Consider the following 17,812-nt stretch of genomic DNA (forward strand, 5'->3'; position numbering starts at 1 on the left):
GGTATTCTGTTGGTGATAACTGAGACATTTATTTCAGACTTTAGATACAAAGGCAAAAGTATTTATGTGTTTATATTATGATGTCGTGTCGCACTGCAGAGGGCAGTAGTTTGCAGGTCCTTGTTCCCTATTGTGGGATTTTGAGAGTTTACTACAAAACTTGGTTTAACCTAATAAAATTTTGACCACCCTTGTGTCTTACCATGGAATCTGGTATTCACATATCAGAGACGAGAAAACAAAAGGAAAAACCCTTGCAGAAATTTCACCTTCTCTCGCTTGCAAATTTGAGGGCATAGATAAATCAGTACAGATACTATTTGCATACCATCCAGAAACAAAGCCTATGTTCAGCATCCTTACATGGGCTCAGCACTGTTTTCATTGAATTTGTGGTGCCTTCACCCTTATTCAGGCAAAACGCACATTGAAGCCCCAAGCTTTGTCCCTCGCTTATTGAAAGCTGAAGGCATTTCCTAACATTGTATTAAAAATGCTTTTGGCGAACTTCTATAACAAGTCCTTGGTGGGAACAGGGTCAGATGGATCGTCATGGTGCTGTGATTGTTTTCACATCCCTGCTGTAGTGTGTGAGCTTTTCGTGAGCACCTGAAATCTGTTGTTAATGACATGAGTATGAAACACTGATCTAAATCTAAAACAGAAAAGCTGTATCCAAATACAAAGATATTTTAAAATTTTCATAATGGGGCTAAAATCATGAAGGGTCTATGCTTGCTTCTGGTGGAGAGACCCCCAACTGTGGTAAGGTCACTAGGTAGGGATTTTGGAGTGGCACAAGCTCCCATGAACCAGGAAGGCCTTAGGGGACCATCCCAGCCTAAAATGTGAGTAGTAATGTCTGGGAAAGGGTATGGTCAACTTGGTCAGAGGATGCACTGAATCATTGTAACCCCTCAGCAACCTCGGCTAGCAAGGTTCCTGCAGAGCTCTTTTTGCCTCCCTCGGGTATGGAGGAGCGGGGTGGGGGGAGGATACCCCTAAGGGAGAGCAATAGAGCAAACACCTCCTGTCTTTGGGATGAATCCTCCCTGGATATAGCAAATCTCAGTGGTAGAGGGAGATGTACTTTACAGCTCTCCGTGGCCGTTTCAGTGGATCTGCACTATGGAAACTTTATTTTATTTCTGCCTCCAAAATTGTAAAGTTCCGAGTCTGTGTCTTCTGAAAAACTGCACAAAGCTAATGGAGCAGTATCAAGCTGCTCATCTCATTATATGAAAATACTGGAGCACGCCCTGGAAAACCATCTGACACCACCTGTCCCTTATTAGTTATTTAAGTAGTGTCACTTGTGCTCAGTGCTTAATTTGTAATGACAGAGGTGTCGGGGCTCAAGCAATTAGAAGCTGTGGCTCAAGCACTTTTTTACATTCATAACTGATGCAACAAGCCCAGAGGTCCTGGAGCTATGAACTGCCAACCCTAGAGGTGCTGGGTCTCAGACCTGGCAAGCCCTGGCACAAATTAAGCACTGCTTGTGCTCAAAGGATCTACTAAAGGGCCTGTTTCTCAAGCAAACTTAGGCGTAAGTAATTATTATAAACAGTGATCTTATAATATCCTCATTGGTAGGAGCTCTCCTATGAAAAGCAGTCACTCTAATAGGATCGTGCCGTATGTTTTTTCCATGCCAGACCATTAAGTGTTAAAATGCTTTATTATATTTCACCATAGCCCACTGCCTGCCCACAAAACACACACACCGTACAGTAATGTCTTTTGTGTTTTGACATCTAAGTGTCTTCTATCTGCTATTGTCGAAGAGGAAAAAGCAGATGATGATCCCAAATCATTTCCTTCAGAGACAAGCTGAATTAACAAAACATGCTCCTGAATCACTTTGTACCTAATGATGGGACTCAAACAAGAAAAATCTCTTATCAGAAAATATAGCTTTCCCCACTGGTCTACACAGCATCTTATTTCTCTCTCCCTCTGCTCTATTTTATTTCACTTTGCAATCATCTTGCTTCATTCATTTTGTGAAAGATTCTATGAAGAATCATGGAGCACTGAATGGCATCCTCCTTGTCTCATTGTCTGTCACGTTTCACAGCTTCCTGTTAACACCATGATTCCTGAAAGACAGAGTTCATCTGACTTTTGGAGTGGGGAGAGAAGCTCCAATCATGCAAAGATTTAACTTCATCGCCATGAGTCAATCCATTGAAAGCAGTGGAACGACTCATGGGAGTAATACAAAACATGTTCATAAGACTGCAGGATTGAGGCAAGACTCATCCTCTTTTCTGAATCTCAGAGGAAAATGCTTCCCTCTTATTTGTTCCATTTGTGGGGACAGAAGGAAAGTGGTGAAAGGTTTTGGTGCCATCCAAACCATTAGAGAGACTCTTCATTCAGCTCAAAGGGGTCTTTTGGATGGCAAGTGGAGTTATAATTATAGACTAGAAAAGAGCAAGATCAGCAGCTGCTGTTGCTTGCGTCTGTTCCCTGCTGTAACTGACAGCAGTGAGGGACTTGGCAAAAACAGACTTCCAGAAGTGGAAAGACATTTTAACCCCTGTGCTTGTCAGTCCACTCCTCCAGGATAGTAAGCAAACCCCCAATAGCCTATGTTCCTACGGTGAAGAAGGAGCAAAGACACTATTTCATAACTGAAGGCTTCTTCACTGGGGACATTTGGGGAAAAGAAAGGGTCTGGGATTTTCCTTCATGTTTGGGCTGCCACATCAGAATAGCAGGTTAGTGTACACAGAACGTGCTTAATGGTTTGTTTTTTTAATTGAACTTAATCTATACCTTTGAATCCCTCTCTCCACTATAATATAAAGGAGGAAATAAAATGATAGAAAATTGATGGTTAATTTTGCATGTAGGCGATATTTATTTGTATATACTGTAATATATCTACAATGTTATTAATTGCCATCCTTTTCTACGATGGTTTCTATTTTAATTGTAATGCTTCCAATCCTGAAGTCCGGACCTGGACAAAACTCCCATTAACTTTGGGAGTAATGTTAATAGAACAACAATATTCTTTTATTTTTAGGCACCAATGCCAAAGGACTTCTGGTTGCCTTAGCAAAAATAAAATAAAATATAAGTCACAGTAACAGAGTAAATTCCAGAGAGGTAACCAATACTGAAGGGAAGGAAAAGCAGGATTACAGGTATGGGTCAAATTCTCTGTTGATGTAAATTGGTGCAGCTGCAGTGATATCAATGGAACAGTGCCAATTTACACCAGAAGAGAATTTTGCCCTATATCTGCTAATGAGGTAAATAATAATAAAATATCTGTATAAGATATTATATAGCACCAATCACCATAGTATCTAGTGCCTAGTATCTGCAAGAGCAAAGCCATGAACCATGAATTTCGGTCTTGTTTATACCATGTCTTCCCATTGCTATGTATTGTATTTTATATATTAAAAAAGTATAATGGAGACTATGAACATGTTCCCAGAGAAAAACACAAGTATAGTGCCAAATCTGTGCTTCTTGTGTTGTGAAACATTTATTTCCATATGAAGCGAAAGAAAATAGATATACTGCGATCATTCGCTCACCACTAGTCTAAAAACAATTATACTTAGTTTTACTAATACAAAAATAATGTGATAGTGCTTTTTAGATAATATTCCTAAATTTATCCCTGCAGTATAAATCCTCCTGGGGGTACTCCTAGTTTCAGTCCCAGCTAGGGCTATACGTGTGCTAACTTGGCTTTCACAATTCCAATAGAATTTCACTGGAGTTCCCAGTAGAAAGATTTGTTGCCTCATTCATACCAGATCTCTCCTCATTATAACCACTTGGTGAAGCCACCTGTTTCGTTAGGAACTAGAATCGAGGCTGTCGACTTTTAATCTACACTCCCCATGCTGACCCCAGGCATTCCGGCATGCAAGATGTCACCTCTGCCCACTGATCAGCCAGGATGTGACCCCTTAGTTGCACTTATCAAACTTCAATCGAAAAACGGATGTGGAAAAAAATATCAGCAATAGCACATCTATCATTTAGAAGCCAAGGAATAATAACCATATATTCCCGGATTTTACAAACTGCCAGGCCATTCTCCACACAAATCAGAACTCTCAGGAGAGACCATCGGTCAGAAATGGAATTCTTATGGGTGTCCTTTCCCCTTGTTTACTCCCCCTATGAATAAAAGAAGAAATTAGCAATTTTAAAGCTAAATTTTCATGACTTATTTTTATGCTCAGCATCAGAGGCCTAGCCAAGTTGTCCACTATAAGGCAGCACTCATGGTTTGATAGTTTCTCTTTTAAATTAAAGTAAATAGCCTACAGTGGCATAAAGAAAAACATGCAAGAGTGACATTTATGCTAGAGCAATGCAAATGACTTTATACAATCATTAACTGCTACTGGGTCTTATCCACTTCCTTCCTAAAATGCTGTGCAAAGTTTTCCTCTCCATATCTGTACTTGTCACCAATATCCATAGGTGCATAAACAACAAAAAGAGCTATACAACACTTTGACAAAGTCAATAAGAAAACATTCTTACCACCACCAAATATAAGTGTAACCCTTCTGCCCGTCAGAGTTGGCAGCAACAAGGGCCGGGTTCAGTATCTAGGGGTTCCATTCCAATAACACAATGCAAAACCGGATCAAGCCCCTACCCAGTGACCTGGGACAAATATATACCACCCCCCACTGGGCACCTCTAAGAAGCAATACTTCCCCTCTCGCAAGCACAGAGTCAGAATGTAGCAAAAGCCTTTTTTTTTTCCACTGAATGCATCCGATGAAGTGGGCTGTAGCTCACGAAAGCTTATGCTCAAATAAATTTCTTCGTCTCTAAGGTGCCACAAGTACTCCTTTTCTTTTTTAGAGAGAAATAATGCGGTATTATGTTAGGGAAACACCACCAAAAGGATTCATACCACAACCCATGAGCAAAACCCATCCCAAGCAAATTGGGCCATGTCCTTTCCCTTTGGTTCTTGAGTCCAGCAACCCAAAAGTCACTCAAGGACCCAAAAGTCCAACAACCCAAAAGTCTCTGTCTCTGGTCAGTGCAGCCCCAGAGTTCGAGAGTTTAGCTGCAGAGTTTTACCTCCCAACCTGGATGGAAATGGCAGGGTTAAGGGGCACCTTATGTGGTCCAAAGCAGATTGCACCACCTCTCCATGGGCCCCTGCTCCGCTCTACCAGCTGTCCCACGAATCGCTCTGCTCTGCCAGCCCCCACACATGAGCTGCTCCAGCCGTCCTGCAAACTGTTCCGCTTCACCAGCCACTCCGCTCTGCCAGCTGTCCCATGAGCTGCTCCAGCCGTCCCACAAACTGCTCCACAATATATCTTCAGGCTCCCCCACTACTTAACACAACACTCTGTGATTTCAGCGCTTAGTAATTTTAGCTCTTTCATGATTTCAGCTTGTAGTAGGGGAGCCTCAGTGCTGGTGCACCATTGGCTCAAAGTGAATTCAGCTCAGCAGCCTGTAACTAAACTCCTAATAGAATCAAAATTAGCTCTGACATTCCACAGTGGAGGAAGAAGGAGGTGCAATTGGCATGTAGAGCCCTCACCAGGGGCCCATACCACCAGGTAGTAATACCGGTCCCCAGCCTCTCTCAATTCACTGAGTTTTGGAATCCATGGGGGGAGGAATAGCTCAGTGGTTTGAGCATTGGCCTGCTAAACCCAGGGTTGTGAGTTCAATCCTTGAGGGGGCCATTTAGGGATCTGGGGCAAAAATTGGGGATTGGTCCTGCTTTGAGCAGGGGGTTCTACTAGATGACCTCCAGAGGTCTCTTCCATCCCTGATATTCTATGTCCCTTGCCTAGCAAGTACTATTTAGTCAATGGTGAGTCCCTTCATCATTACAAAAGGCCAAGTACAGTTCCACTGTCCTTGATTCACATAATCAGGATAATAACAATTTATTCTTCCTCCCCAATAACAGAGAAACTGGGGATCCCACAGCAGCCAAAGTGACCATTTGGGCAGCTATGGGCTCATGCTAGGCGAGGTGGGTGTACCTATGCAAATGAGATCATCCCCTGAAGTTCTTTGCCACAACTCACCACCAGATGTCAGGGTGGAGCTCATCCTGCCTCTGCTTACATCAGCTAAATTCCTAGTCCTCCACTCAGCCTGCTAGGGTTGCCAATTTTGGCAGGACATATTCCTGGAGGTTTTATCACATGACATAATCTTTAATTAAAGATTAATCTTTAATTCCTGGAGACTCCAGCACAATCCTGGAGGGTTGGGAAACCTACAGTGTGCTCTGGTGCAGACCTGAGAAAACAGCTAGTCTTGGACTATAACCTAGCTTGGGCACTGCACTGCTGGAGTAGAAGAAGGCATGAGGACCCACTAACGAGAATGTCCTACCACCAGCCACTCAAATATCAGGAAAAAGAACAAGGAGTACTTGTGGCACCTTAGAGACTAACAAATTTATTTGGGCATAAGATTTTGTGGGCTAAACCCCACTTCATCAGATGCATGCAGTGGAAAATACAGTAGGAAGATATATGTATACAGAGAACATGAAAAAATGGGTGTTGCCATACCAACTCTAAGGAAACTAATCAATTAAGGTGGGCTATTATCAGCAGGAGAAAAAAAAACTTTTGTAGTGATAATCAGGATGACCCATTTCCAACAGTTGACAAGAAGGTGTGAGTAACAGTAGGGGGAAAAATAGCATGGGGAAATACTTTTTACTTTGTGTAATGACCCATCCACTCCCAGTCTTTATTCAAGCCTAATTTAGTGGTGTCCAGTTTGCAAATTAATTCCAGTTCTGCAGTTTCGTGTTGGAGTCTGTTTTTGAAGTTTTTTTGTTGAAGAATTGCCACTTTTAGGTCTGTAGTTGAGTGACCAGGGAGGTTGAGGTTTTTCAAAATTTGCAATTTTGTTCAATCTTTTGTTCAAAATTTCAACAGAAAAAAAACAGAAGAGACATAAAATGGGAGAGGCAGTCCCTAGATCACATTGGGATGTATAGATCATACCAGAGCTGGCTGAAAATGGGCAGGGAAATGCATGATTTTGTTCTTCTGTTTTTTTTCTGTTGAAATTTTGAACAAAAAAATTCAACAAAATTGCAAATTTTGAAAAATGTCATGCAGTCCTAGTCAGTCACTTGAACCAAGGCTCAGAGCAAGTGGGACGCTGGTAGAATCTTTGAAGAATAGGTGTTGTATGCTCCAGGTAGCGGACGCTGCCAAGCAGGTAGGCAGGAAGGCACATCTGCCCCAGCTGGAGCTTCTGGGTGGTCAACCCCACATAGATAGCATTGCAGTAATCCCATCTGCAGGTCACAAAGACATGGCTAACTATAGCTATATATGGGACTATTAAAGTTAAGATACACTCTAAAACAGTCAATTTCCTGCTTGTTTTTACTTTTCTAGAAACAACCTGCCAAGACAATGACAGTCACTTACTCCAGTAAAGTAGCAAATGCCACCTTCTTTGGATTTCACAGATTACTCCTCAGGTGGAAAGGCAGCATCTACAAATTGCTGTACAGGGAATTTATTGCCTTTGCTAGTCTTTACACAGCAATAAGTGTGTTGTACAGGTACATCCATTTCCATGTGACATATTCATGTCTCCTTCTTAACAAGAATCAAATGCTATGTAAAGGGGACAGTCTCACACTTCAAATCCTTTGGCTGATGACTGACTTTGTACTAAAAAACATAACCTTTTGCTTAGACCTTTTTTAATGTCCTTTATTTATATCTCACATGATTTTTGGAATGTTAAATTACTGTTGAACCATCATCTTCCAGTGATTCTAATCTCAGCCACCTGCTAGCTGATGATTGTTGTGTATATGTCATGTTCCAAAAACGTTATGCCATATAAACATCTGCAGGACTACTATGTCATTACATGGTTTTTGCCACTCTAACTCTGCCCTGACTAAATTACCTGTTTTGAACGGCGAAGTCTAGACATATTGTCATACTTATCCATCTATGTCATCACCAGTTAATAGATGGCAATTTAATAGGAAATGCTGAAAGGTGATTATCTTATGGTCCAGTTATGTAGTCCTTTCTCAGGAAATGGAAAGTTGAGTTTTGCCTGAGTAAGGACTGCAATAAGAGCCCATAGTTTTTAAGAGCCCAATCTCGCAAGGTGCCAAGCATCTACTCAGTAGAAATTGGAGGCACTCAAGTTGGGATCCATTAAGAGACGTAGGTATTGCAATGCTGAGTGCCATGGCACCTAACTTTTAGGCACCTAGAAAATCCAGGAGCACCACTCTGATCCACAAAGCCGAGTTAGGCGACCAGGATCCCTATACAATAAATGGAGAGAGATAGGTGCTTAAGAATGTGATCCACAAAAGCTCATACACTAGGCCAGGAGCTGCATGAGCTAGCCAATGGGAAATGCTGATAAAAGGGGTGTGTGCTAAGTCCTGCTTATCTCCTGAAGGTAGGCACCTAGTCTAGGGTGCAGGGAAGTGCCTATCTCTGCTTAGCAATTCACAAATGGGCATCTGCCCCCTGCAGTCAGACAGCTTAGGTGCCTAACTTAAGGCATTTCTTGAAGGGAATGAGTGAGGCACCTGCCTCACTCTACACAAAACAGCTGAAGAAGGAGTTGGTGATGCTGCCGCACCCCTGAGTGACACAGTAATGCCGTCCTAACCCCAGGCATAGACAGCTTCTCCCATTGACATACCTCTCTGGGAGGTGGAGTACCTCCACGACAGGAGACGCTCTCCCCTTGTCATAGGTAGTGTCTTCATTAACCACTACAGCAGCGCAGCTTCACCACTGCAGCGTTGTAAGTGTGGACAAGCCCTAAGTCTGGGATTTAGGCACCTAAGTGCTTTTGTGGATCCCTCCCTCACTACCTCAGAGGAGAGACTCAACAGCAGCACCTTGCAGGATCAGTGTGTAAGTCAGGGTGACATTTATTCCTGTGCAAAAGGCCAGCACAAGACCTATGTGACACTTCAGTCCCAATTAATTCCTCAAGTGTGACTTAAGTGGGGTGTATGTCTCATGCTAGTCCTCTGCGCATGGTGAATTTCACCTCAGTGAAGACAAGATTTCTAATGGAATGAAGACTTTCACTGATAAAATAAGTGGGAGACTTCAAATTATTTTTCAGTCCCTCTTTAGAAATATAATTGGAGCTCAACATTTTTCTTTTTGGCGTAAAACAAGTTCTTTGGACTTACTTTGTCTATGTGGGCGATCACTAATCTGCCAAGATATACAGGCATACAGAAAGGTATAGTTGGTAGCAAGACTAAATCACTGGCATGTAAAGAAACAACAACAACAAAAACCTTCAATTAAAAAAAATCTATTCTTACTTTAAATCGGTAAATAAAAACTCTCCCCTTTATTCAGTGTACACTGTGGAAAGCATTCTATACGAACAGCAGATTTTATTTTACAAATGTAAAACAACCCCAAATATTTGCCATGTATATCTTTTATATGGGATAAAATAACTGTAAGATTTTATATATAAATAAAATAATTGCTTGTGTTTAAGAATGTTGTATTTCCTTAGCTATCATTTTCTGTGGGAATCAGTCACTGTACTCCATTCTTTTTTTCTGACATACGGCTTATAGTTGCCCTAGTTTAAATATATTTGATTTTTTTGTGCATTTTAACTTATCGCCAAGAAAAATTTCTTAGTAGTAAATGAGATATACCTCCTGATGTGGAAAGAGTAGAGTTTTCACATAACAGCAAGTAGAGATTTATGCCCCTTTCCAGTTTCAGAAGATCTGATCAGATCACTTTTATTAAGTAGTCCAGTTGAAAAATGGGAGAAAAATGCATTTGCTGAAGTAGTTTGCACCAAGACCATTGATTTGTATTAGGTGGCATACTACAGGTGAATAGCACAAGTGGATTTTGTCACTTCAGTAATGAGAAACATTTTATGACTAGTGAATAATATTCCTCCACCCATCAGCTGCCTTACTACATGCTGCAAATATTAACACCCTAAATGTTCATCAATTTAATTCCTTAAAGATTCATCTGTGCACATTAGCCAAGATCACTCCTAGTTTCAGTTATCTCGTTATTTATGCTTAATTGTCTTCACTTTATATCCGAGGTGTGCAGCGGTATTACAAAGGGATATATACATTTTATTTTTGCTACAGATTTTTTCTTACAGGAAGCCAAAAACGGTTCTTTGAAAAATTATCAATTTACTGTGACAAATATGCTGAACAAATCCCAGTCACCTTTGTGCTTGGTAAGTACAGCGTACCTGTGGAAAGAATCCACAAAGCTGCCTCCATTAGGATGTCACAAACGGCAATGCATGGAAGTATTTCAGAGCTGAAAGGCATGTTGGAAATCTGTCTCACAATAAAACCACTGCCATCCAGTAAGGTTGCCTTAAAGTCAAATTGCTTTTGTCAAGTCAACACCACATGTGCTTGAATTATCACTTTACTATTGGAAGATTTAAGTTTTTATTCACTAACTATGTTTGTTTAAATAACTATCTGAGCCTGATCCTGTGAAGTGAGTACCCTTCACTCCCATTTCAGTGAATGGGAGTTGGGGGTGCTCAACATCTTGCATGAGGCACTTAGGACCTTGCAGGATTTGGCCTTTGGAATGTAATAGCTACTTAATAATAGGCTTTAACTGTATCATATTGTGCATATTTTATAACAATTATTCTGGCAAATGAAGTTACCTTACAACCTAGATAACATGCTACAGAATGAACTAAAACTCAACATTAGAGGATTCTGAGTGTGTGTCAGTTTTTCAGCAAGAACAGTGATGCTGATATACTTTTTTAACATGCAGGATTCTACGTTACTTTGGTGGTGAACCGCTGGTGGAACCAGTTTGTGAATCTGCCCTGGCCAGACAGACTTATGTTCTTGATCTCTAGCAGCATTCAGGGAAGAGATGAATACGGGCGCTTACTTAGGAGGACTCTAATGCGTTATGTGAATTTAACTTCCCTGATCATCTTCCGCTCAGTGAGCACAGCTGTATACAAAAGATTTCCAACCATGGATCATGTGGTAGAAGCAGGTATTGTCAATTTCCTTTCCCCAATAAGTTCTTCCCTTTCTCTTACAGATGGGGATGTTGGAGATCTGCCTTGTATTTTCTTCTCTTTAATCCCTTATCCCTGTCAGATCACCCCATGTCAAATCTACCCACTGGCAGAGAAGGATTAGATAAAATGCCCTTAAGAGTCCAGCATTGCTAAATTCTTTATCTAGGTCCATTTTAGAAGAAGGTGAGGCCCTTATGACTGAGCATGCTACATCTCCTCTGCACTCAGCCTTTCTCAGACAGGGGAGTGAGAGGATGACAGAGTGAATTTAAAAAAAATGTTTTTTTTAATTTAAATTAAATATGAGTTTATTTTTAAAACAACCCAATTTGAAATTCTGACAAACTATGTTAAGGCCTAAACTTACTATAATCTAAAAAAATCATTAAATTAAATGAATAATATTAAATATTACATGCTTGCTGCCAAAGTTTCAAAGAAAGTCAAACCACTGAAGTGGTGGAAGTCACTGGCTAAGCACCTGGAACCAAAGTTTGTTGAATTGCTAAAGCTTTTGACAGCTTCATTTCAGTTTATTCAACTAGTATAGTTGATTAACTAGTTCATTCAACATTAAGGAACCAGTTGGGAGTCAAAATAGAAGGAAAGCTTGATTTTCTTTTCCAATCTATGACTAAAAATGAGGTATGAGAGGAGGACATGGTGACCATAAAAAATCAGTTCATGTCACTGAATTAGTTAGTTTTAAATGCGAAATATGTTTTGATAAACCTTTTTTTCCTTATATATCCAGCACATTTAAGGCAGTTTTATTTAACTAACCAAAAAATTTTAATTTGAATATCCATCCAAATAGAGATTGACACAAATCATGAGTAAACAATCATCATCCAGTAAATAAAAAATGCATCCTTCACCATTTTCTAACACAATAAAAAAATTAATAAATAAATGTGTACAGATACAGTGCATTCTCTTTAGCAAAAAGAAGTACCACATTTGTTGTAAATGCTATATTTAATTGCAAATCAACATAATTTAATGGTTACCAACCAGTGAGAACTAACCCTTCTTTAGGAAAATAACTAAAAATTCCAAACACTAAACAAGATTATGATGATGGTTTAAACCATGATTTTAGTCTGTTTGATTTAACTCAATCCATGCTGGAAGCTGAGTTTGGGAATGGTACGTGGATCCATTGCTTGGTAGCATACAACATCATTTATAAGCAAACAGGCCAACCCAATAGGTATTGTCATTTTCGTATGGTGCACGGAATAATGAGATGGCACCTTTTATCCCTTCTCTTAGGAAATACCCTTTTCTAATATTCTGGTGATTTAGTTCCCATGACCACCACTACACCTCATAAGAAATGGGTTCCCCCCACCACCCCTAAGAACATGTATTATCCCAATGTCTACCAAGGAGCATACACATGCTTCAAGGCAGAAGCTGGTTGCTAACTAAGCCAAAATAAATTCCCTTTCCAACCTCCCTGCTGCACAGTTAAGTGCATGGTGTGGTCTTATACCTTCTTCTGAAGTATTTGGATTTGGCTGTTGTCAGAGACAGGATACCAGACTAGATGTTGATTGGTCTGTTCCGACAGAGCAGTTCCTGTATTCCTTCAATCAGGGCTTTGGAGCGGAGCCTGGAGCTGGAGCGTGGAGTAGCTCCGGAGCAGTGGAGTTGCAGGTTTTTGCCTGAAGCTGGAGTGGAGCCGGAGCACAGCTCCAAAGCCCTGCCTTCAATGGTATCTTGTAAACTGTATTATTTTAGGAAACAACAGTAAGTTACTGATGTTACACTATGTTAAAATATGCTGTATATATACACATGAGAGTCTTAGAATATTTAAGAAAAAACTCCCAGCCGACTGCATTTTTCTTATTGACAGAACCAGCTCAGGTTGATGTCTTCCTTTTCCCAAAATTATGTTGAATTTTGAAATCCTTTTCCTAGCATTTTTCAACAGCAAGTTGTTTACCTGAGCCTGAGAGGTCAGTGAAGCTTTTGTCATTCTTCCTAGCCAACTACTCTTAGTACACACAGGAAAATTACAGCAATTCCTGCAAGCTAACCCACTTCTGCCTCTCTGTACTAAAGACACCCTGTTCTTAAAGATACAGTGTATGAGTACTATACATACATTGCTGTAGATTGGGAAAGAAATATATTTCTTAACAGATGGAGAAAATATTCTACCACAGTGTCCCTGAACAAGTCATGACAATATAATCAACACTATACATCTGAATATATCTTGTCCCACGAATATTTCACAGCTACAGTACTGAACACTTGAGACCAGATTCTGCTAATCTTTCTCATGTTGAGTAATACAATACTCCACAATTAGTCCCATTCATAGTTAGCTATGGCTTTATGGAACAGACTACTTGTTGATCCTGCATTCAACTTAAGCAATGGTGGCAGAATCTGACCCTTAAAGAGCATCAGTAATTATTGAAAGAAAAGGAGTACTTGTGGCACCTTAGAGACTAACCAATTTATTTGAGCATAAGCTTTCGTGAGCTACAGCTCACTTCATCGGATGCAGAGAGCTGTAGCTCACGAAAGCTTATGCTCAAATAAATTGGTTACTCTCCAAGGTGCCACAAGTACTCCTTTTCTTTTTGTGAATACAGACTAACACGGCTGTTACTCTGAAACCAGTAATTATTGAAGCCACTTATGCCAATTTTTCACCTCACTGTCAAACTGAAAATTGCTAAAGCAAAAATATTGCTACACATTTGCTTTTCCTGTAAATGTATTTCATACATTAATAGATTAGATTTTAAGACCAGAAGGGACCATTATGATCATCTTCTCTGACCTCCTACATACAACAGGCCATAGAATCTCATCCAGTGATTCCTGCCTCAAGTCCACAACTTCTGTTTGAGCTCTAGAGTACCTTTTAGAAAGATCTAAAGACTGCAAGTGATGGAGAATCCTCCATGTTCCTAAGTAATTTGTTCTAATGCTTAGTCACCCTCACTGATAACAGTGTGCACCTTCTTTCTAGTCTGAATTTGTCTAACTTCAGCTTCCAGCCATTGGCTCACATTATGCCTTTTTCTGCTCAAGTAAAGAGCCAAAGAAATCCTTCCCCCACTGAGGTGCTTGTAAACTGCAAGTAAGTCACCTCTTAACCTTCTCTTGGATAAACTACATAGACTAAAAGAACAGGAGTCCTTGTGGCACCTTAGAGACTAACAAATTTATTTGAGCATAAGCTTTCATGGGCTACAGCCCACTTCATCAGATGCATAGAATAGAACATATAGTAAGAAGATATATATACACATACAGAGAACATGAAAAGGTGGAAGTTGCCAGACCAGCTCTAAGAGGCTAATTAATTAAGATGAGCTATTATCAGCAGGAGAAAAAAAACTTTTGTAGTGATAATCAAGATGGCCCATTTCAGACAGTTGACAAGAAGGTGTTAGGATACTTAACATGGGGAAATAGATAGACTAAGCTTCTTAAATCTCGCACAGTAAGGTGAATTTTCCAAATCTCAAATCATTCTGGTAGCTCTTTGCTGAACTCTTTCCAATTTTTCAAGATCCTTTTTGAATTGTGGACACCAAAATTGGACACAGCATTCCAGCAATGGTTTCACTAATGCCACAGACATAGGTAATATGCCCACCCTCCTCCTAGTTGATATTCCCTGCTTATGTATCCAAGGATCGCGTTTTCCCTCTTAGCTACAGCATCACTCTGGGAGCTCACGTTCAATCAGTTACCATGAGCCCTAAGTCCTTTTCCATGTCACTGCATTTCAGAATACAGCATCCCAACTTGTAAGATCTACAGTCTTTGTTCCTAGATGTATGACAAAATGCATGTTGTTCAAATGAGGGTACCTCAACAAGTGATCTAGATCACTCTGTATAACTTATCTGTACCCACCATTATTTACCAGCTTTGATTTTTATATTTTCTTCCAGAGCATTGATGAAGATATTGAATAGCTTTGGACCAAGAACAGACCCATCTAGAAACATCCCCACTGAATGATAATTCTCCATTTACAATACATATATATATATATATATATATAATTAGCTAGTTTTTAATCCATTTAATATGGGCTACAATGATTTTGTATGGATTTTGCTCATGGGTGGTGCATCACGGAGGCTGTGGGAGGCTAAGCCTCCCCAAACCTCCACTAATGCTTCCTGCTACGGCCCTGGACCGGGCAGCAGTGGGGCTCAGGGCTCCTCTGGCCAGCCAGAGCTCTGGGTGGCTCAGGTGGGTGGACCAGGGGCAGCTTGAATGGGCGGGTCAGGGCTCAGGGCAGCTCAGGCAGGCCTCCTCCAGCCATGGTGGGGGACTTAGGGCTCCTTTGGCCCCAGTGGATGAGAGTGGGGGAAGAGGTGGAGGGGAGTGGGGACAGGGCCTTGGGCAGAAGGAGTGGGGCAAGGGGATAGCCTCTCCGAATAGGAGGTTCATGTACCACCCATGAATTCCTAATTTTTCCAACAGAATGTCACACAAAACTAGGTCAAATGCCCGACGGAAGTCTATGATATCAATACAGTTACCTTTATCAACCAAACTTTTCTTCTCCTCAAAAAATTACACTGTTTATTTGAAAAAATCTATTCTCCATAATACCATGTTGATTGACATTAATTATGCTATCATCCTTTAATTCGTTACTGATTGCATCACATACACTGTTCCATGCTTTTACCCAGGATTTCTAGTGATGCCAACACTGTACTTCAAAAATACGGGACAGACCTCAGATGTCCCAGTCTTGAATTGAGCCTTTGGGGCAAGTCTCTTCTCCTCCCCATCCTTCCTAGGGCCTCTGAGGGTATGTCTACACAGCAACTAGACCCCAAGGGCTGGCCCATGCCAGTCGACTCAGGCTCACGGGGCTCAGGCTGTGGGGCTGTTTAATTGCTGTGTAAACTTCTGGGCTTGGCTTGGAGCCCGGGCTCTCCAGCTCTGGGGGCTGCAGAGACCCCAGGGCACACTAGGCCAGGCAGCCACTGCAGCTCCTATTCATGGTCCATGTGGGTGCCAGGAGCTGAGTCAGAGGCTGCAGTTGTTGATCTCTGCCTGCACCAGTGCTGTACACTGCTAAGGGGTGGGGGTTGCACGAAGGGTATGGGTTGGAGGAAGGCAACAGCAGCAGGAGGCTTCACTGCAGCCAGCAGGGGCACTATTTCAGATTTCAGTGGAGGGGCAGTTGTCAGTGGGGCTCCGGCGACAAAGGGGCAACTGGACTAAATTTGAGTGGCATTGTGACCCCGAGCAACAGGTTAAGTTGCCAACCGGTTGGAGTGCCACTCCATCCTGGATTTCAGGTGCCAGAGTGACGCTCCAGACCACTCCAGCGGAACTACTTCCCTGTTTGAAATATGGGATAAGAGGTGTCCCATACTGATTTAGTAGTAGGGGAAGGCAATTTTTGATTTAAGTAAGGGATATCCCTTATAATATGGAATATTGGCAACCCTAATATTAGGCTAACTGGCCTATAGTTACCTGGGTCATCCTGTTTACCCTTTAAAATATTGGCACAACATTAGTTTTTTTCCAGTCTTCTGGAACTGTTTCAGTGTTCCAAGATTTGCTAAGAATCAGTATTAATGGTTCATGAGCTCCTCAGCCAATTCTTTTAATACTCTTGGGTGCAAGTTACCTAGTCCTGCCAATTTAAAAATGGTTACCTTTAATAGTTGCTGTTTTACACCCTCCCTAGTTATTGATTGAACAGAAAGTATTTCCTTTATCACTGCAATGAAAATAACTAGTTCGGGACTACTTGGAGGCTTGTTTCACCATAACCTTCATCAATGATTAAACATGCTCATACTGTAGCAATCCAGTGCATTCAGCAATAAGGACAATGCTCCCTGCCATTACTGTCCCTCCAACAAACTGTTTAATCATTAATGGATATAAGCATAAATATCTTAACTTTAAAAATAATGGCTGTGGCACATAATAGTCTAGTCTCCAGTGGTCTGTAACACTTTGGTCTAATTGCGATTGTTGAACAGTAAACTCAAACAAACAAACAATACAACCCATACTGAGCAACTCCAATCTTTCCCCAGCCATCTTTTGTAATGTGCTCATTCTAAATAAGCCCATCTTTACCTAATTAGCTTCCACATGGAGTACCTCCTTAAATTGACTCTGAAGCCTGGCTGGGAATTAAACCCCCTTCCACCGCAGCCCCAGGCTGCTGTCTGGCCTGATGTGGCCTCCTCCTAGAGACACAGAAAAATCTGTTCACCCTGTTACAAAAATATAGTGACATATTAACCCTGGGATACCTAAAATGGGGCCATTATCTTGTACACACGGACAATGTGCTAATAATCAGTTCAAGACCCTTCACCTTTCTGCCTCTGTTTCCCCCTCTATCCTTGTCTGTCTGGTCTATTTAGGTCCCAATCCTGCAAACACTTAAGCATGTGCTTAACTTGACTCCCAGTAGTAAAGTTAAACATGTGTGTGTAATTGTTTGTAAGACTGGAGTCTATGTGTTTGTATAGTCATGAGCACAATAGGGCCCCAGATAGCAGTTGGGACCTCTAAGCATTACCATCACACAAATATTATCAAATAACCACCACCCTTTTTGGATACTTACTAAGACTATTTTAGCTGCAGCATTTTGAACAGAATGGAAAGGTGAGAGCTAGAAAGCCAGGAGATTGCAATAGTCAGGATGACAAATAACTCAGGCATGAAGGAACTAAGGAACCAATCATTTCCTTCATGGCTAGTTGTT

The 17,812-nt window shown here is 41.1% G+C and overlaps 1 protein-coding gene across 1 annotated transcript in view; it reads left to right on the forward strand.

The window, feature by feature from the left end:
* Nucleotides 1–7,415: 7,415 nt before the first annotated feature.
* BEST3 (bestrophin 3) overlaps nt 7,416–17,812 on the forward strand; it is a 28,969-nt gene continuing 18,572 nt past the window's right edge. Inside the window, exons 1-3 of the mRNA XM_073339454.1 lie at nt 7,416–7,567; nt 10,142–10,236; nt 10,806–11,039. Coding sequence (XP_073195555.1) covers nt 7,416–7,567; nt 10,142–10,236; nt 10,806–11,039 — 481 coding nt within the window. The remainder of the gene's footprint in view (nt 7,568–10,141; nt 10,237–10,805; nt 11,040–17,812) is intronic.

This window comes from Lepidochelys kempii, chromosome 1, assembly GCF_965140285.1.
Source record: "Lepidochelys kempii isolate rLepKem1 chromosome 1, rLepKem1.hap1, whole genome shotgun sequence".
Classification (NCBI taxonomy): domain Eukaryota; kingdom Metazoa; phylum Chordata; order Testudines; family Cheloniidae; genus Lepidochelys; species Lepidochelys kempii.